Below are 21,688 nucleotides of genomic sequence, written 5' to 3' on the forward strand. Positions count from 1 at the left end.
CTCATCAGAGTTTAATGCCATAGAGTCCACCCTCTAAAGCAGCCATTTTCTCTAGCAGAACTAATCTCTAGGGCCTGGGGATCAGTAGTAATTCTGGGCGATCTCCAGCCACCCCCTGGAGGTTGGCAGCCCAAAGTACACAGTGGGCTTGCCTGCATGTATATGTTCTACCACCAATTTCCTTGGGGTCTGCAGATGGAGCCACATCTAAAAGAGAAGCAGACTAATTATAGCTTCCATGAGGAAAGTCATTAATGCAGCAAAACCATTAACCTCACTAGTTCTTTGACAGCATATTACATCTTAATAGTAGATAGTGCTACGGTTGCTAAGACACCCCTTTGGGAAGAGCAGCCTCTCCAAACTGTAGCCTGAGACTTTTGTTAATGAGAAAAATAATCAACAATCTTGAGGTCTGAACTCTATGCATCCTTGAGGAATGAGAATGTGAAAATGTTTAATGATGCCAAAGCATCAGATGGGGGGGGGAAAGACATTAATACTGACTTGGTAGGTGGCAGGCATCCAAAATCAATCTCCCCTTTCTAGGTCATACTTATATAACCTTCCAACACAGTCCTAGATATATTTATTCAGAACTAAGTCAAGCCATTCAACAACACTAACTAAAGTTGCCAGCTTCCAGACAGGGCCTGGGGATCTCCTGGAATTACAACTGTTCTCCGGATGACAGAGATCAGTTCCCCTGAAGAAAATGCCTGCTTGGGAGGGTGGACTCTATGGCATTATACTTCACTGAGGTCTGTCACCTTCCCAACCCCACCTTCCCCAGGTTCCACCCCCCAAATATCCAAGAATTTCACAACTCAGAGTTGGCAACCTCAACACTGATCCTCAAGACTGTGTGTATATGACTAATGCTTCACTGATCCTCAAGACTGTGTGTATATAGCTAATGTTTCAGTGTAATCCTACATGCATCTACTTAGTCCTTGTCCTATGTAGCGAGACATACGTGGATGCAATGGATCACGTATAAACCTGTGTAGAATGAAGTTGTAATTTCATCCAGAATGAGAATTTTGATCAAGAATGAAAAATATAATAAAAATTGCTCATCGGTTTATTTCCATGTCAGCCAGCTGACATTACATTTTGATAAAACTAAGATACATGCTGTCGTTCTGACTCCTCCTATAGCTAAAGGCCATTCTCAAGACGTTTTATGCCCCCTCCCCAAATATGATGCATATTACTATCTTTGGATTGCCTGGGAAAAATAAGCCCTGCTACTTCTGAAAGGCAAATGTAAGTGATGCCGATCTACTGTAATTATAAACCTCCTCTTCCTTGGATTCGTAAAGACAGTATTTGTATCAGCTGGTACAAAAATATTCCCTTCCTTAGATTACTTACAGTGCAATCCTAAGAAGAGTTACACCATTTTAAGCCCATTGATTTCGGTGGCATTAGACTGAAGTAACTCTTCTTAGGATTACACTCTTTGTGTCCTGTCCTCTGCTGTCAAGCCCTGTTAGGTTTGGTCAATGTGACACCAGACCTGGGGGCTGGAGCTGGAAACACAAGGCTTGCACCTTGTGGACCAGTTGATACAGCAAGGCTGGCTTCCTATGGCCCAGTATAAGTAGGCTGGGAGATAACTGGCCCCCAGATGATCTTCCAGCACTTGCTGGACCACCTGAGGCTGTACTGGCCAGGGTCATTCAAGGAAGTATTACCCTCAGCATCCAGCTCTGGATCTACAGTGGGGGTGGCCAGAAGCTAGCCTGGCACTTTGCCTCCTCTGTTACCTCACCACTTGGTCCTCCTGCCGCCACCATTCCTGCAGAGTGGGAGAGGGGCCTGGAAAGCTAGAGGTTCAAGTGCTACCCGGTGGAGGCCTAGTGGCTATCTCAAGGGTGAGGTTTCCCTCGCAGGTTAATACACAGTAGCTTCTCTGATAATAACAACAATAACAACAGTCCTTTTGTATATCACTCTTCTGGAGAGATTAGTGCCCACCCAGAGCAGTGAACAAAGTCCATGTTATTACCCCCACAATGCAGCTGGAGAACAGTGGCTTACCCAAGACCAACTGCTGAGCTCATTTCAGTAGTGAGATTTAAACCAGCAAAGTGGTGCATGGCAGCCCAACACGCTACACCAGGTATATTGGCAGCAAGTGCCTCTGCAGTGCAAGCCTCTCCCTAAGCTACTGGCTGTGGGTCCTCAAGCTTCTTCCCTGAGGACTCCAAGTCAAAATCACTGAAGAACATGTACCTACTGTTGCTACCATCAGGTGTATTAGGAGCCACTGAACTTCCCAGCCCATGTAACAGGAGCAGTGTCGGGTATATAAGATTCTCCTCCCAAAATTCTTTCCCTCTGTGCCCCTGCCTGTAGTGATGAGGTGAGTGGTGAGGTCTCCTTCAGTGCAATCTAAGCAGAGTTACTACAGCCTAAGCCCAGTGCAGTATTTTAGTTGTGGCACCTCGCCTTTAGAATGCCTCTTCTTTTGAGGTCCACACTTGCCACCTACCTGTATTTTTCTTAGGTTGCCAGGCCAAAACATTTGTTTTTACCAAGGCTTTTAACTGAGAGGTCCCATTCCTTTTCATGGTTTTTACAGTCTGCTTCTAGCCTAAGGGCTAATTTATGAATATAATTGTAGGCTGCTGAATTTAGTTTGATGTTGTTTTTATGCCCTTGGCTTGTTTTACTACTAGTAGTACTACTAGTACTACTATTATTATTATTATTTATTACATTTCTAACTCACCCTTCCTGCAAGCAGGCCCAGAGCGAGGTACAGCAGTTATAAAAATATAATACAAATATTAAAACAATTCATAAAACAACAGTTCATCATAAAATCGATAAACAGATAATAACTGTCCCAAGATGGGGTCAATTCCAGATTCCTGCCCATCAGCATACAGGGGGAGGGAAGTGGACAGATAATGTACAGCAACCCATATGTAGGTTAGCAAACGAATGGGCACTACATAGCCCTGTGCTGTACCCAAATGTTGGGCAGCCAGCCGGTGAACACTGTATTACCCTACACTTAGTGGGAGGCTTGTGGGAGGCTCAGTGAGGATCTCATGCTGACCTCAACCATACGCCTGGTGGAACATCTCCGTCTTACAGGCCCGCCAAAATGATAGATGATCCTGACAGGCCCAGGTGTTCTCATACAGAGAGTTCCACCAGGTTGGGGCCAGGATCAAAAAGGCCCTGGCCCTGGTTGAGGCCAGCTGAGCCTCCCTGAGGCCAGGGACCACCAGTAGATGTTTTCCAGCTGACTGGAGCATTCTCCGGGGCACATACGAGGAGAGGCGGTCCCTTAGGTATGCTGGTCCCAGTATGTTTAGGGCTTTATAGGACAAAATCAGCACCTTGAACCAAATCCGGAATTCCACAGGGAGCCAGTGGAGTTGCTGCAGAATTGATGTAATATGTGTACTATAATGTTTATGTCATTGGTTTATGATTTTATTGTAGTTTTACTTTGAGAGCTGCCTTGAGCAGATCTCTGGAAAGGCAGCATATACACTTTCAAAATAAAAAGTGTATAGGGCAGGGCAGGGGCAGGGCAGGGTCTCAGTACTTTTTCCAAATGTGTGCTAGAAGTCTCATCAGTTTGACAATGATCCCTTGGTTCCCATTTGTGAGTGCCATTGCCCAGATTGAGTGTATCCCCTTATATTAGATTTAAGACCTAACCCAGCAGACAGAGGGGTCAGGCAGTTTCCCCAAAATGAATTTGGCCCAAACTGGAAAATGGTCCTCAGTCATTCAAACACATGTGTACAAAACAAATGTCTTCTTGACTACAGACACATTAAGGCATGGGAGGAGCTAGATTTAGCTCCCATTACCCACCAATTCCACAGCAACCCTTACACTTTTCTTTCTTTACCCATGTAAATACATGAAGATTTACCTTTTTTTAGTATTTGTACATTATTTGTTTCCAATACCTGGCTTCTGAGTTTGCTAAATACTTTCCAGTGTGTACTCTACAAGCAAAAATTTTAATAACCCATAAATGGGAATTTATCCTCCTCTCTGTTTGATATTTCACAAAGAGGATACTTTGGGTAAAACAGATAGGTTCAATAGCTATGTTAACAAAAACAAATCAAGTTTTTTAAAAAGGAAACTGAAAACTGAATAAAATAAAAATGAAAACAGCAGAAAACTGCCTTCCCTAGTGACCTTGAAAGTGAAACAAGCATGCCAGGTTGGTAGAAGGGACTCTCACGCCAGGTGGATAGAAGTGGACTCTCCCTTCTCCACCATATGCAGGTGAGCAATTGAGGAAAAGTTGGGCCCTTTCTGGTTGCTAGTCTCCAGGATAACTGAGAGAGCAGTTTTTGCCAATTCAAAGAAGATTCATATTTTGGGAACCACTGCAGAAAATACCATTCAGCATATTAATTCATTTCAGACCTCCTCTTCTCTGTCAGAGTCTATCTCATATCCCAAACAACAGACTGAGCATCTTATAGCTCAGTTTGGGGACCAGTGTCCAAAACTATTTTAGGTTAGCCCCCAAGGGATTGCACAAACCGCATGGAACTGTGCTGATCTGTGTGTTATTTTTAAACAGTAGACTCCCTCCTGCAATTCATAAACTATGTTTGAAATCTTCACTTGTACAAATGGCTTGCCATGAGTCACGGGAGATTGTCAACAAGGAACAGTAATCAAACAGTGCAATCCTATGCAAAGTTACTCCACTCTAACAGTGAAATCCTAAGCAGAATTACTCTAGTCTAAGCCCATTGACTTCAAGACCATTGACTTCAATGGGCTTAAACTGGAATAACTCTGTTTAGGATTTCACTGTAAACCTACTTTGGACTTAGATTAAAGAAACTCTGCATAGGATTTCAATGAAACCACCCTTGAGGTCCATAGAACTACTCACATTGGGAAGGGGGCGCTATAGTATATCTGCTTTCTAAAGAAGCTGTATACACTCTAACCAGTTTAACAATGGGATGGGAAAGAGTGGAAAGGCATTCACATGAAAGGCATCTATTCCAAAGACAGGGAAAGCACATTAAATAAGCTGTGCATCTTACCTTCCTACTGGTCCCAAGTCTCCGGAGTCTTGGCTTCCAGCTTCACTGGGAGTGCTCACTGATTTCGGAGAGGGAGACATAGGGGTTGGGACTAAATAATGAAAATAACAGGTATCCCATGTTAAAACATGCAACGACTGCACTGATGAAGAGCAGCGTCAGACAAATCATAAGCCAGGATCCAAATGATAAAATGGTTGAACATTTGGGAGAGTTTGAAATGGTGAAAGCAAAAGGAGGAAAGAAAAAAGAAAAGAAAAGAAAGTCAAGTGAATTCTAAATATTTTTTAATTAAGGTTGAAATGAATGTTTAGACTGGTCTGAAAGTGAACTGACAATATTAGTACTTGAGCTGATATTACAAAAGCTTGGAAGTCAAGAATTATTTTGTTTTTTCTTTCTTACAACTATCTCAAACTGTACAGGTACAGAATATATTCTTAAAAGATATACCTCTGAGAATGTTTTTTAAAAACTGCAAAAATATTGGATATCTATTGAAATTGTTTTATTTATGGGATCCACAGCTGTGGTTAAGTAAACTGGACCAAATATTTTAAAAGAAGGGAAAGGCATACTTGTATAATTATTTATACAGGGATATTTTACTGGGCATATGTTCACAGCACTGGCCTTTTGCTTCGTGACCTGCTGATGTAATTACATAAACACTATTTATGATTCCTTGCATCAATTGATGTAAATTCAGATATCTAGTTTTTCAGTCTGATCCAAATATCTTGGCTACTTTTCTTCCACCACAATGGATCCCCTGCCTGTGTAACCAACTTTTTCCTAAATAAGGCTGCCAAACTCCTGAGCTGTTTTCACACGTCTTTAAAATAGCACAATACTCGGAAACTGCCAGTTTCCTTGCGTGATTTTTGACACCATCTGTGATGATGATGCTTTCGTGGCGTGGCTGCCTGCCTCCAATTTGTAAATGGATGGCGTCAAAAATCGCATGAGGAAGCTAGCAGCCTTCTGTGAGTATCTGAGTATCCTGCTATTTTAAAGACGTGTGAAAAACGGCCCAGGTTGGGCTTGGAGATCTCCTGGAACTACAACAGATTCCAGACTATGCAGATCAGTTCTCCTGGAGAAAACTGCTTTATTAGAGGGTGGATTCTACAGAATTATACCCTGTTGAGGGCACTCCTCTCCCCAAATCCCACCCTCCACCCAAATCTCTAGGAATTTTCCAACCTGGCAACCTTATTTCTAGAACACAGAGCCAAGGATATTTCAGGAGGATTACTAGCAGTCTATGACTAAGCACCCTCTGTCTATTTAAGATTATTAAAACCTGTGGTTGTTGTGGTCAGTGGTCAGTGACACTGAGAGATCTCTGTCTTTTGGTGCTACACCTCTGAAGATGCCAGCCACAGCTGCTGGCGAAACGTCAGGCGAAACGTCAGGAACTACAATGCCAAGACCACGGCAATACAGCCCGGAAAACCCACAACAACCATCGTTCTCCGGCCGTGAAAGCCTTCGACAATACATTATTAAAACCATTATTCTTAAACCTGATTTCAGCATTTATTGGGGTTCTTCTTCACCAATGATATATATGTAATCCAATTTCTTCTAAACCTATAGTTCACTAAGCCAAAACAAGCAATATATAGCTTGCAATCTATATTGTCAAGCTCCATCCTTTAACCTACTGCTGCAGGGATACATGCCATGGAACTAATGAGCAAGGAATTCCAAAATTCAGACTTCCTGTTATCCCCACATCTTCATATTATTCAAACGAGGATTTTGCATCTCCACCAACCAGGACATGTGCAGCATCTCATGGCTCACTCATCTCAGCATCTGAAGGATCACTAAGAGCGGTTGTTCTATTTATGACATGTTAAGTAAGGGGTGTGGCTTCGGAGCTGAGGAGAATGGTTGCCTGTGACTAGAGCTCTGTCTCTCCCCACCCTAACACCTCAGCAAACATCATCACAACACCTCAAAAATGCTTTGGAAACTGGGCATACAAAATACAGAAAGGAGGAAACTGGATTCGAAGGTTGTAAAAAGACTACAGCATTGTTCCCACCTTCACAAATACTGACAACATCAGAAAACAGAGATGAAACTCTCAAAATGGCCGACAAAAGAAACTGACAGAAACAACACGACAGGCCTCTCTAGATCCTGCACTCACCAACATGCTTGTGAACATGGAACAAAACATTCTAACAAAAATGGCAGGATTTTTGCAGCTGCTCACTGAACAATTTACAAAACTTAAAAAATCACACTGAATAAAGCAGCCCAAAACGCAGATTGTGTCTTGGAACTTAGCACAACTATACAAGGTGAAGTCCGAGATCTGCAAAAAGAAAATGAAGTGCTTCAGGACAGAATACTCACCCTAGAATCCACAGCACAACAAATGAACCTCAAGTTCAGAGGGATTGAGGAATGCCCATCTAACAGGAAGGACCTAGCTATTTTTCTGGCAAACTGGCTAGCACAATCCCTTCATCTGGAACAAAGAATAGTACCGAGAATTTTAAAAGCATACCGAGTGGGGTTGCAAAAACACCCACAGGGAAGAAACCCCAGGGACATATTAGCGACCTTTGCAGACTGGAGAGAACAAAAAAAGATCCTCGACACAGCAAGAAATGAAGGCTCCCTCATGTACAAAGGCTCAGCTGTCTTAGTTCTAACTGATTTCCCTGTAACTCTTTTAAGTAAGCATAGAGAATTAAAACAAACTACCGATGCCCTGAAAAATGCACGTGTGAGATACAGATGGATTACCCTTACAAATCTGCAAATGAAACTTCATGATCATTATTACTATGCAACTGATCCAGAATCAGGGGCAACTCTTCTGCAAGATCTAAACATCGAAACTCCTATGGACTTTGACAGAACAGCCCACAAGAGAAAAATGCCCAACTCTCTATCTCCTCACAGAGGAAGTAAAATTCCAGTTAGACACATCTGACAAGATAAGCCTTCTCTAAAAGCTTCTGATCTTGTGTTGTGGAAATAAGCTTTTATGTCATACACTTGAACTGAAGTTTGGGTGGGAAGAGATAATGCTTATAGCAATAAGCTCCCTTAATTTTAATTAGTCCAGTTCTTCAATTTGGTATTTTAACCAATAGACTAAGGGTAACTTTCCTTAGGTTACAGAGAACTGTATAGGCAACGTATAAAATAGTTAATTTTGATAGCTATAGAATGAGGGGGGAGGGAATTACAGAGGGGATATCATCTAAATTTTAATATAAATTTAATAGTTTTGAAAAGTTAAAAATACATTGCATATTGTTAGAAATCAATAAGGTGGGTAATAGGAGAGGGATGGAATAGAAGGGGGAAGGTTTGGGAAGAAGGGGAGATAGAGGGAAATTTATAAAGCCTTAAAAAGGGAAAGACACAAGGAAGCTATGTTAAAGTTAATTGTTAAAGATCACTGTTAATTGGTATCAAAGCTCATTGTTGTAATTGTATTACCTCTTGGTTGTTCCTTTCACTGTTAGAACTTATAAGCTTTGTTTATCACTGCACTTATTTTATCGTCTATATATCAAAAATTTCAAAAGTTAAAATAACATCATATACTGTTAGACATCAATAAGGAGAGGGAGGAAGTAAAAGACGGGAGAAATGAAAGGGAGAAGGGTTGGGAATAAAGGGAGATAAAGGGGAACACAGAAAGCTTTAAAAAGGAATAAGGGAAATATTGTTAAAGATTACTATCTGTTGTTACCAGAAGTTCATTGTTATAATTGTAATATCACTTGTTTCTTCACTTTTGCTGTCAGTCTGAACACACAATAATGTCTGACTTTTTATAGGACAGCTTCAGGTAAAGAACATGAGCTTGCTGTGGTGGAAGCAGAGATGTGGCAAATGATGATATGAAACTGCATAACTTCTAAGGTGACTAGAATGTTGCAATGGTGTTTGAGGTAAATCATAAGATGCTATCAACCATTCTGCTGCCCTGTCCGCTCCATTGAAAGACTCCATCTTTCAAGTACATGATACAGTGCAGCTGCATTGCTGTTTACCAGGCTATGCCAAGATGCAGAACTGGAGCAATTGTGATTAGCGATGTGCGCTTTGGGTTTCAGAAACCCAAAGCAAACCTGAATCAACCCTGATTCTGGTTGATCTATGATTCCCAAATCAGCCCCAGCAGAGCTGGCCCAATTCAGGAAACCCAAAGCAGAGCAACCCGAAGTGATTTGGGTTGCTTTGGGAAGCTCTGGGAAGCCTTTTTCCGTTGCTGCAGCAAGAGGAAAAAAGCTTCAAAGAGTTCTCTTCCCACAGCTTTTGATTGATGAGAGGGGGAAGAGGGGAGTGAAAAAGGCAGGATAGGGAGGGAGAGAGGGGGTGATCAGAGAAGGGAGATTGGCTGAGAGAAAGAGCCATTTTGAGGAGTTTGTCTTTGGTTTTGTTGGGCTGTTGGGGGCGGGTTATTGAGGGGTTTCTGCCTGTGGTTATGGATACCACATTCCATGTGTTTCTATTGTGGGAGTCTGGATTTTCCCACAATAAAAAGTGGAGCAGCTGGGATGGTGGTCAACCTTTTTGGGGAACCATTACATGGCCCCTCAAAGTCCAATCTGCCTGAAACTTGAGTGGTCATGGGAGTAGAGTTGGGAGAGGGTCCCCTGCAGTTTTGGTGCATTTTGCTTGCAAAATGCCACCCCCAGCCTCCTGGAAACTTTCCCCTCCATTTTTCCTATAGGAAACAATGGAGATAGGTGGTGGCTGGGGGACCTTTTGGGGGGGGCCATAACATGCCCCCCCAAAGTCCAATCTCCCTGAAACTTGGGTGGCCATTAGAGGAGGGCTGGAGGAGGGTTCCCTGAAAATTTGGTGTTATTAGGGAAGAAAATGACCCTACCAGGCCCATGAATAGCCGGGAGCAGTGTTTCCCACTGGAAACAATGGCCCAATCTTCCCTAATAATCCCAAATCATCTTAAATACCTGAATCGGGTTTACCCAATTTTTTTTCCTGCTCTGGGTAAACCAGAAGCAGGAAACCCAAATCTTTTGGGGGTTGCACACCCCTTGTGATGACCCCTTTGAATCAATGCTTTAAAAGCATGTGATCTCAGGTCCTGTCCATAAGAGCTATTTGGCATCAGAAGGTGAACAGATTTTTTTCAGGGTTTCACACAGCTTAAGGATAAAACACTTTCTCCCACAGTTAGTTGAGCTTTAATCTGAGTTTTCCAAAACCTATTTTGATCGGTGTGTATGTGTGTTGTTGTTGTTGTATTTATGCTTATGATAGGGGTCCACTTTTTGAGCCTGTGGCACATTTGGAATTCTTTTTGACAGAGTATGATGGGTGCAGAAACAATATGGCCACCACAAAATGGTTGCTGCAGGAGACAGAGTAGGGTTGCCAGGTCCCCTTACCCTCCTTGAGGGAAAATGGAACCTGGCACTCACCTTTTCTTCATGCAGTGATGTCATCACACAGGCCCAGGAACACACATGTACTTTGAAGCAGGCCCCAAACAGGCCTGCTGCAAAGTGCGAGAGCACTCTCAGGATGGTGCAATGACATCACTCCTAGGAGTGACATCATTGCATTGCCCAGGGAGTGTGCCTGGGAGGTCTGTTCTCCTGCCTTTTGCACCGACCAACCAGGTAAGCAGTGTGTGGAGGTGGTGGAGGGTGGGAACAGGGGATTCCCCACTCCCACTGGGGGACCTGGGATCTCTAAAGCAGAGCCAGCCACAGAATGGCTGCTACAGCTTACCTTCAGTCACACAGTGAAGATCCTTGTGATGTGGAAGCAGCTTCTACCAAAGTAGTGTTTTTAAAAATCTGCACTGCCAAACAATTCTCCAATAATCAAATCAGAAGCCATGCTTGGCAAAAAGCCCTACCCGGCCACAAATACTTTCTAATAACATTTGCCAAGCACCAGAAAAGGTGTCAGTGGGCACAGTTGTGCCCAGGAGCACCACACTGGGGACCCCTGACTTAAGGTGCATGAAACTCTTTGAAACATTTGCCTACAGAAGCCCAAGCAGGTTTAAAGACCTCAGACTCTGCTGCTGCCATGTTTCAGAATGCCCAGCTATTAATTATGTGACAGAAAAAACAGCATGATTTTTTTGTATTTCATTGCACATCTATTTTTTAAAAATCTAAATCGTATTTATGACCGCGTGAAACTGCCTTATACTGCCATTGGTCTGTCGTCAGCATTCTCTCCTGGCACTTGCTCTCCAGGGTCTCAGGTAGACTTTTTTGCATCACCTGCTTATCTTTTTAACTGAAAGTGATTGGACCCAGGACTTTCTGCATGCAAAGCAGATGCTGTCCCACTGAGCCATGGCCCCTTCCTTCTCTATGAGACTGCAAATGGCACCTTACTGCCGAAATTATTTCACGATAGTTTACATAGAGGGTAGCCATAATTTTTTGCTTTGTTTTGTTTCTTGTATTCAAATGGTGGGTTTGAATTCAAATGTAAATTAATTTATATTACCTGCAGGATGAGAATTTTAGATCACCCTCATCTACTATTGAGGACTGTAAGCTTTAGTAACCAGAAATGCTCACCTGATTCTTGTATTTATATTTTTGGCTTTCTTCAATTATTAAGGTCATACAAAGACAAGAATAAAAAAGAGGCACTGAAATGTAAGGAAAGGTGATTAAAGGAGGGGGAGGGAGAACCAAACTATTTCTCAACAATATGGTCTACACATTCTATGCAACACACAAAAGAAGCAAGAAACAAAACGTAAATTTTCTAAGACCACACACAATTATGCTGGAGTGACGATACAGTGATAAACAGAAGAGGGGAGGAAAACATATATACAAACTTACTACTAAATTCAGATGTTTTCTAAGTCATTTTTAATAACATATTTTGGTTCAAAGTATAATAAAGGAACCTTTTTTCAAAATGAAACTATTAAGAGTATGAAAATGATGGAATTATTGAAATGCAAATCTATTTCAAAATGGGTGGAATAGCAGCAGTGAACGATAACACTGATGTGGCTGTAGGAAAACAAAATTTAAATGTAAGATGAGAATGCTGACATAGCTGCCATTTAGCAAAGATGACTACTAGAAATGCTAGGAAGTGATTATATGGGTGAAATGTAACTATCCCCAAAATAAGGAAAGCAAAGCATGCTATAGTTAGAAAACGGATGGATCTTGACTGAGCTTATCTGAGTACCTAGAGGTGGTTCTGGGGAAATCCCAATGCTCTGAAGTAAAGCTTCTGTCTCTCTTCTCTTGCGATCAAGATCAGAATCTTCCTGTGTTGGCTCTTTCTTTTGCTGAAAATCTGCCTGAAATAATAACAATGAACAATTAGCCTGAGGAAAAAATAGCAAAACTCAGTTACAGAGTGGATTTTCTGGTACACACCATCTTTCGAGCTGTGCTTCATAGATATGAGTATTCTGAGACAATCACTGGAGGATGTCAATAATATAGTAAAAGGGCTGGGTCCTCGTGAGCTGATCATAAAAGTAGCAAAATGAGGTGAGCCAGCGGCAAGGAAATGGTTACATAAAAGTTACTTTTATGTAACCTCATTGAGCACTTTCTCAATGAGGAAATTAATCATCTAAACCACGCACTTCAGGCAAATGGCTACTCCAGAAATGAAATCCGAAGAGCAATCAAACCCAGGATGAATCAAACAACCAAGGAAAAACAGTCTCCTACAGGAAAAGTGTTTTTGCCATATATCAAAGGAATTACTGATCAGATGGGAAAGCTTATGAAAAAGCATAACCTTCAAGCAGTATTCAGACCCACCCGAAAAATACAACAGATGCTACGATCAGCAAAAGACAGTAGAGACCCCCTCACCTCTGCAGGAGTATACCGTATACCCTGCAGCTGTGGACAAGTTTACATCGGGACCACAAAGCGTAGCATCCAGACAAGAATAAAAGAACATGAAAGACACTGCAGACTTGGACAACCTGAAAAATCAGCAGTGGCTGAACATAGCCTAACCCAAACAGGGCACAGTATCTTATTCCAGGACACCAAAATACTGGACAACACTTCCAACTACTTTGTCAGACTGCACAGGGAAGCCATTGAAATTCACAAGCATAAGCAAAACTTCAACAGGAAAGAAGAAACCTTAAGAATGAACAGAGCATGGTTTCAAGTTCTGAAAAACACCAGGCTAACAAAACATTCTATCCCCGACAATAGCCCTGCAGAGAAGATTAGCACATCAAGTACCAATCCATATGCAAAAGAACCTCCTCAGGATACAGTGAAGCCTCCCGCCATTAGCATTCCACACCCTGGGAAACTCTTACAGGATGACTCAGCTCAACCCCACCCCCCCTGAGTAGATACAAATGACCAACATCTTTTCCACACTGTGACACTGAGAGATCTCTGTCTTTTGGTGCTACACCTCTGAAGATGCCAGCCACAGCTGCTGGCGAAACGTCAGGAACTACAATGCCAAGACCACGGCAATACAGCCCGGAAAACCTACAACAGCCATCGTTCTCCGGCCGTGAAAGCCTTCGACAATACAAATGGTTACATACTCATCATGGGGTTCCTCAGCTGTGCAGAAAAATGTGACTCTATAAATTTACCTCTGCAGGAGAATCCCCCCCCTCCTAATTTCATAATGAGGACTGTGTATGTTCTAGGAGACATAAAATGTTGACAGCACTTGAGAGTCAAAGGAGAAAGGGAGGGCGGAATTGGTCTACTCAAGCCCCTAAGAGCTTATACATTTTTGAAGATTTGAGTGGGCAGGATTTCCAAATTGTTCCCCCCTTCTGCCCATCTCAGACAAGATAGAGATTTCTGCATGCTCGGGGGATTTCTCATCTATGCAGAAAAGAGGGGGAGCTGTATATTTTTTTAAAAAAACACGGAGGTAGTTTATCAAGGACTAAGAATCCTCATTGATATCCAGAGTTAAAGGGTTACTTTGGTGGGAAAGATGAGGATGGAGAAAGTTTCCACTCAATTGGCTAAGAGTTTATAAGCATTAAGATGGGGCAGATGAGGTCCCAGTTATCTGATCGCTACCACCACCATACACACAGATGATCCATTAAAGGCCATCAATTTGTCAATTGCTATTAGGCATCATAGCTATATAAAACCCCTTGTTTAGAGGTACTTTATATTACATTATCAGATGCAGGGGACAAACTAGGGATGGTTTCTCCATTTCTCCAAAATCTATCAACTACTGTAAGTAAAATTCTGTCTAGATAAACATTTGCTTTCATCCTACTGAATAATCTTTATATTATTAGTCTGGAATTTTTCTAAATACTTTTAATCCTTTGCTATATCTAAAAGTCCAGCATCTGTGACCACAAAATATTTCTGACAGGTTTGGCAGAAGTGGTCTAATAGCACGGAATACTAATAAAGAATTTCAGTCTCAACAGAAGGATATATGGGATTCTCATACCCACTTAGGAAAACTGCTACTGATATATAATTTTTGTTTGTGGATTTGTTAATTTTTGAACCCGTTTACCTGGTTCAGTTTATAAACGTCATTTCTGCTTTTGCCAGCCAAGTCAGTTGACTTTTTGCAACAAGTATGCAGCCATGACAGATACAGAATAAAAACATGAACCACAAACAGATCAGTATGCAGTGCATACACACTAAGATGTACATCCAGTTGCAACCTCCCCCACCCCCAGAGGCATATTTATTGTGTCTACTGCCTGACCCTGTATGTTTGAAGATACATATCTCCCCTTCACACTTTGCTAGGCTTACTGAGAAGCATGTAATATATAAGCAGCAAACATGTATACTGTGTATGATAAGAACGGACCCTTTGTCCTCCAGTGATTCTGTGTATCTCTCTCTCCCTCTCATTTGTCTCTGGGTGTATGGGTTAAAGCAGGGGTCATTTCATAGAAAAAGAGCTGGAGGAACTCATTAGCATAACTCATTAGCATATGCCATGCCCCTTGCCATCACCAGAAGTGGTTCAGTAACATAGCTGATTTGCATATGCCACACCCCGGGACATCACCTATCCTAGCTGTTTTGGATCCAATCCTGGCCATTCAGGGCTGAAATTGGGCCCAAAATGGCAAAAAGGAGCTGAAAATGGCCAAAAAGGGGCCCAAAATGGTCAGGATTGGGCCACTGCTGAGTGGGAGAGTGATCCACCACCCGTCAGAGGCCCGATCCAGGCCATTTTTGCCCCAATCCAGGCTGAAACAAGCCCAAAATGGCCGAGAGTCGGGTGGGTGGGGCCACCTGATATGTGACCTCTTTGGGGAAATGCCGGAACTGTGTTCCTGCGCATTCCCCCTCGAAATGAGCCCTGGGTTAAAGTAACAGATTAGGATCTGTAAGACTCAGGTTTAAATCCCCACTCTGCCATGGAAGCTCACTAGGTGACCTTGGGCCACTCACACACTTTCAGCCCAACCTACCACAAAGTTATTGTAAGGATAAAATGAAGAAGAGAACGTAAGCAGCTTCCAGTTCCCACTGAGGGTAAAGGCAGGGTATAAATGAGTAAAATAAAAATAAAAAGTGTAAAATGAAGAAAGAGGAAAAATACAACATAATTTGCAATGTTGATTTCTTATATCAAATCAAATTCCCCAATAATTGTATGAAATACATGTATGATATTAAAGTGTCAGTTAAAAGCAAACCAGTTATTAGAAAAAGGATAACAGGTGCTTTAAACTGCAGCAAATGTTGTCATCTGAAAGAAAAGAAACATAATCACTTAATGCTTCCTTGACTTTGCATGAAAATGAATATCCGTTCCCTGTCAATTCTCATCTCTATTTCCTTAAGTGACTGAATAAAAAGAAGTATAAATCCCTTAATGAAAAACCTCATGCATATTGTCAAGGACAAATAAACTAATATGTCAGTCAAACCTTAAAAGAAGATGTTCTAAAGCCAGGAGGCTAAAATGCAACAGCAATTATCATTTACTTTGCTGAAGAACAATATGTGCGAATCTGCTACCTTAGCAACCAAGCCAGCCAGTCATAAAGGGGGAGGTGGGGAGGGGAGGTTAGAAAGCTCAGGTTGCAATAGAACTTTAAAAAAATACATACAGACACCTTTGTGCCTACATATAACCAACTGCATTTCAAATTACTATTCTTTTGATAGGTACACATGCATCTCATGTTCTTTTGACTGATGACAATATATATCAAGCTAATTTCCATTTTTAATCGAGGCCTAAAAGGTCCAGATGTAAGCTTTCTTTTCTTATATATCTGAACACTTGGGCAGTTCAATCCCTGTCCAAAGGAATTCCAAGCAGGAGCACTGGGGCTTTGACTCAAATAAACATGCATAACATTGCAACCAGCAAAACGTTTTTTGCAAACCCTATTTAGTTTCCATTATACCAGTCTTATTGTTTTCATTTTTACAGAAGGGAAGCTGAGAATCTTTTTAAATGTTTTAAATGGTATGCTCATTTCTATGTGCAGAAGAAAAATATGGGTGGGTGTGCATTTCAAAGCTGTACAGCCCCACAGTTGTACTGTACATTCTGAGTCCCACAATCTAAAGTTGTACAGTCCAGATCTGCCATATGATTCCAAAGATAGTGTAACCAGATCTGAAGCAACATCATGCACAAGGCTCCACAATGTGCCCACAGATGAACTGGGACCTAAAACCAGGTCTTCTGTATGGATCTAGAACTCTCTCCTCAATATTACTTTACCATTACGATTATTGAATTCAATCAGGCATTCAACAATTGATACAACAAATGATGGCCAAATGAAGAGAGTTTTTTTTAAAGTATAAAAAGAATCAACAAAAAATCTGGAGTATAAGCATTCATGATTCATCAAGAATTGTGGAATATTTTAAATGCCTTTTTTGAAGAATACCAAAAGCCAAAGCCAACTTCCCTGATTATTTAATTTCCATCTTCCAGTTGATGAACAGGACATGGGAGAATTTCTTCCTAGCATTTATTCTACATAGTTGGGACTGAGCAACAGATGGTTAATGGGATTTTGAAATCATGTAGGAAAGAGACATGACTGAGTACAGCCCATCTACTAATGGCGTCATTAGTGGAAATGGTACACTATTATGACCTATGGTATGTCTGTGTTTAGGATACAGTGAACAGTTTTGGCCACCCCCTTCTAAAAATGAATGTACACTGGGAAAGAAGCAGGAAAAAGGGCAACTGTGATGGAATGGGCTTTTAAATGAAAGGTTTACTTAAGTGCAGCACCCAGAAAGTGGAAGGGAAAGGGGTAAAATACTGCCTGAAGGGAGAATGATTGACAGGCTGCTCCCCCCTCTGTGACTGGCCAGCGAGAAGGTAACAATTGGTGCTGACAGAATTGTGGGAAGAGTTGAAGATTGGAGTCTGACAAGGAGGGACAGACTAGTAACCCTAGGGGGGAGATTTGCCCTAACTGGGACAGCTTTAAAGTCTTTAAAGAAGACTTTCGTTAAAGTTCTTAAGTGTGAAAGCCAGCACTGATTTACACAGACAAGTTAGAACTGTGGGTGTGTTGTTGGCAAAGGAAGTGAGCAGTAAAAGGAGACTCCCCTTCAGCCAAGTGATCAGGGTTATGTTTTTTTTGCAGAAGAATAATTCCTGCCCAGTATCTATAAAATGGGGGTTTGGCTCTGAGGAGGATCCTGGGTCTGGTGTGAAGGGAAAAGAGCGCTGTGTTGAAGTCGGAACACAAGCTGTGAAGTGAAATCTATGAAGGAACTTTGTTATTGTAACCTAAGTCTGAAACTACCAACCTCTCACTTTTAAAATCTGTAACTACTGAAACTAACTTTAAGACAATTATTGCGCCCAATGCTTTTGAAGTATTCTGTTCTACAATGAAAAGTTACCTCAGCTTTTCTTTCCCTGCCTACCTATTTACCAACCCTGCCTGTTTAATAAACTTCCTTTTGAACTTTACTCAGCCTCCAGTGCCATTTCATTTAAAGAAAACATGAGCTCTTGCTTCTCTCCTACCAAATATTTGGACTTGGATATAAGCCAAAAATATATATGTTTTAAACGGTGGGACAAAAATAACTTAAGATTATACCCAGAGACCAGAGGCTGCTCAGCCACAGCAAGCAATCTTTACTGTTTTGGAGGAAAAATTTGCTTCAAAGTGGGGGAGTGAATGGGGCTTATGTCAGCAACCAGCAAGATGAAGAGAGTGAAACTTGTTGGAAAGGATAAAGTTTTGTGGGTTTTTTAGTTAAGAAAAAAAATACAAGTATAAGAGCAGGCATTTTTGAGGTTTATAAAATTATACACGACGTGTAAAAAACTGGACAGAAAACAACTTCCTCCTCTCCCAAAATGCTAGAAACTCAGAGATATTAATGGAGATAATTGGCAGTCATGACAACTACCCCAGAGAAAATGCTTCTTCACAGACTGTTTAATGACCATTTGGAATTCACAGTCATGGAATGTAATGATGGCTATTAACTTAGATAGCAGTTTTAGGCAAATGAATGGAAGATAGGTCCATCATTGCTGTTGGTCATGAAGGGTAAACAGAACTTCCCTATTCAGAGGACATATATCTCTGAATACCAGCTCTAAGATGACTTCGACCTTCATGCCCTACTTGCAGAATTTTTAAGTGCATCTGGTTACATACTGTGAACTGCACTAGATGAGCCTTTGATCAGATGAGCTCTTCTTAAATTCTTATGAGTCCAACAACAGTATGATATAGCGGTTGGAGTACCATACTAAGAACTTGGAGACCCAGGTTCAGCTCCTCATTCAGCCAGTGAAGGTCTGTGGAATCACCTTGGTCTAGCCTTTCTCTCATCCTAACTAGATTCACAGAGTTGTTGTGAGGACAAAATGGGGGTAGAAGCACATACATATACTACCGGAGTTCTTTTGACCGAAGGGTCAGATAAAAATTGATAGAACTGATGTGAAACATCAGGTTAAACTGGGATAGGAAAAGGGTATCCTAAACTGGAAACAAGTTTTTAGGAATTGATAATAGGGTACAGCCTTTTCCAAGTCTTCTATTAAGATAAGCTTGTAAGATAATATATTTTTTTTCATCTTTTTAAAATTTATCTTTCATATCAGCTTAGAAATATATGTAAGATGTGGAGACTGTAAATATATCTGGATAAAACTATAAAGGTGGAAACAAGAATTCATAGGGGTGGTAACCCACATTTACCTCTTTCTTTTTTCTTTCTTCTTCCTTCCGTTTCTTCTCCTCTCGTATTTGAGCCAAACGTTGCTTTTTACGCTCAAGTTCTGCTTTCAAATCACTCTTGTCTGACATGATGATGATTTTCTGTTAGGAATCAAAAATAGTACATTAAAATGTCAGAAACTAATAAAAAGATAACAAACACCTCCTCCCTCTCTTTTAAAATGATATTGTTTAGTAAGCATCCAGCCAAAAGACTGAGATGCCACACTCTGGTATATCCAATGACACGGAAATAGTATAAATACTGGTATATCCAATGGCACTTGGAAATATATATAAAAACTGCCTGATTTTAAAATGGTATCTAAATTATCTCTGAACTACCTAGATCTAAGTGTTTTGCTAAGTTCCAACCAAACAGCATAATTTTGCGCAGTCTGAAGACTATGAAAATTTGAGGCCTAGATTCTGAATCCGGTTATCATATTGTGACAGATTCAGCATGAAAATGTCAGGACTGCCAAATGCAGCATCCAGCAAGCATCAGGTAAAGGCTTGAAATAGCAGCGGGGAGGTTGATTGACAGGTCCCTTCCCCTTTCTGTGGCTAGCCTGAAAGAGAATGGCAATTGGTGTTAGAATTACAGTACTAACAGGAGGGGTTGGCAGTTGGATGAAACTGAAAAGTTAGGGGAGTTGGAGCCTGGCATCTGACCGGAGAGGGTCAGCCAGAGGGTCCTCTGTGTGAGGAAAAAAGGGAAAAGTGTACCCTTACAGTAAAAACATTAAGTTAATGAAGCACTTAGTGAGACAAGGCAGCACTAAACTTTATTGAGACACAAGAGATCTGGGAACTTGTAGTGGGCCAAGGAAGGGGCAGAAAGGAGTCTCCCTTTCAGCCAAAGGAAAGGGGTTATAGCTTTGGTATAACTATAACTCCTGCCCAGTATCTGAAGAGGGTTTTTACTCAGTGGAGTACCCTGAGATCTGTAGTAAAAGGGAAGGCATGCTGTGTGTGCATATGAATTGGAGCACCTAATCTGTGAAGGGGTGAAAAAGGAGGAACGGTACTTCAAACAGATCAAGTCTGATAATGCCAGCCTCTCTCATCTAAGTCAGCAACCTAATAAACCATACTAAGTGTTTTGTGCCTCTCACCAGTGACGTAATTTATGCAAAAACCTCCAACTTACTCCAGCTTTTAAGTATCTGCCAATTTACCTAACTATCCATCCTACCTGTGAATAAACCTTCTGTTATCTTTTAAACTTCAACAAGCCTCATTTGCCAGTTTCATTTCTAAGGGACCCGTAAACCCCTGTTTTTCCCTCTATTTAAACTTAGCTGGCTCTATTATCATGACTCCTATATCCGGTGGAAGATGGGCCAAATGTGCTTACCAGCAGAGGAGTGTCAGAAACATGTGTGGGACACAAAGTGGGGGCCCACACCCCCTACGATGCCTGAGACTGTGCGCCTCACCAGGGAGGAAATTAAAGAGATTCCCCCCTGAGCACTGGGATCTAAGCGGAATGTTTGAAGAAGAGGAGGCCAATGAGCTCTCCCCTCATCAAGCCACTGATTGCGCCATTGAGCTGATCCCCAGACAAGCCCTCCCTAGGGGGAAGTTGTACTCCATGAGCCCAGCAGAATGAGCTCTGCAAATTCATTGACAAGAACTTGGAGAGAGGCTTCATTAGGCCTGCGAGCTCCCACCATGCAGCCCCAATGTTGTTTTGCAAGAAGAAGGATATAGTGTGTTTGCATTCACTCCCTGAGTAGGTAATCTCAGATCGTGGGAACCAGTTTGTTGCCAAATTTTGGCAGGAGCATATGGCAGTGGCAGGAATTGAGCAAGGGCTTAGTTTGGCCCACCATCTGGAAACTGATGGATGGACAGAATGGACTAATCAGATTTTGGAGCAGTTTCTGAGATGTTATATTAATCACCAGCTGGATGGTTGTGTTGATTTTTTTGCCTTATGCTGAGTATTGCTACAATAACAGTTCAGTTGGGGCGTCTCCATTTCAAGTAACACAGGGGTTTAAGGGAAAGCCGATGCCTCTCTTGGATAATACCTCCCCAGTGGAGGGAGGAGATTTGATAGACTGGTGGAGTAAAATAACCACTCAATGGGAGCTAGTGAAACAAACACTAGAGAAAGCTAAGCTGGATTACAAAGACCAAGTGGACAAGAAATGCTCCCCTCCCTGGTAATTAAAACCTGGAGATTCTGTTTATATTTCAACTAAGAATTTCAGAACAAGAAAGTAAGAAACTGGGTTGGAAATATTTAGGACCTTTCAAAGTGACCAGACTGATCAATGATGTAACCATAGAACTGGATCTACCTACGAACCTGAGACATGTTCATCCTGTATTCCATTTTAGAGCTCCTAAAGAAGGACCCAGAGCCAGACAAGTAGCATCAGGAACCAGTAGTTCTGCCCCCTATCTTGGTTGGGGGCTAACCACATCATGAAGTCGA

The 21,688-nt window shown here is 41.6% G+C and overlaps 1 protein-coding gene across 4 annotated transcripts in view; it reads right to left on the bottom strand.

Moving 5' to 3' along the window:
* Nucleotides 1-19,329, bottom strand: part of DYNC1I1 (dynein cytoplasmic 1 intermediate chain 1) — a 221,015-nt gene extending 201,686 nt beyond the window's left edge. For 2 of the 4 annotated variants that reach the window (XM_054991386.1, XM_054991385.1), the window contains exons 1-3: nt 19,222-19,329; nt 12,246-12,360; nt 5,055-5,145 (exon numbers count right to left, since the gene is read on the bottom strand). In XM_054991386.1, coding sequence (XP_054847361.1) covers nt 5,055-5,145; nt 12,246-12,360; nt 19,222-19,329 — 314 coding nt within the window. Of the gene's footprint in view, nt 1-5,054; nt 5,197-12,245; nt 12,361-19,221 lie in introns of all 4 variants that reach the window. The other 2 variants (XM_054991384.1, XM_054991383.1) reach the window with 1 other exon arrangement.
* Nucleotides 19,330-21,688: the final 2,359 nt, after the last annotated feature.

Source organism: Eublepharis macularius, chromosome 11 (genome assembly GCF_028583425.1).
Source record: "Eublepharis macularius isolate TG4126 chromosome 11, MPM_Emac_v1.0, whole genome shotgun sequence".
Lineage (NCBI taxonomy): Eukaryota > Metazoa > Chordata > Lepidosauria > Squamata > Eublepharidae > Eublepharis > Eublepharis macularius.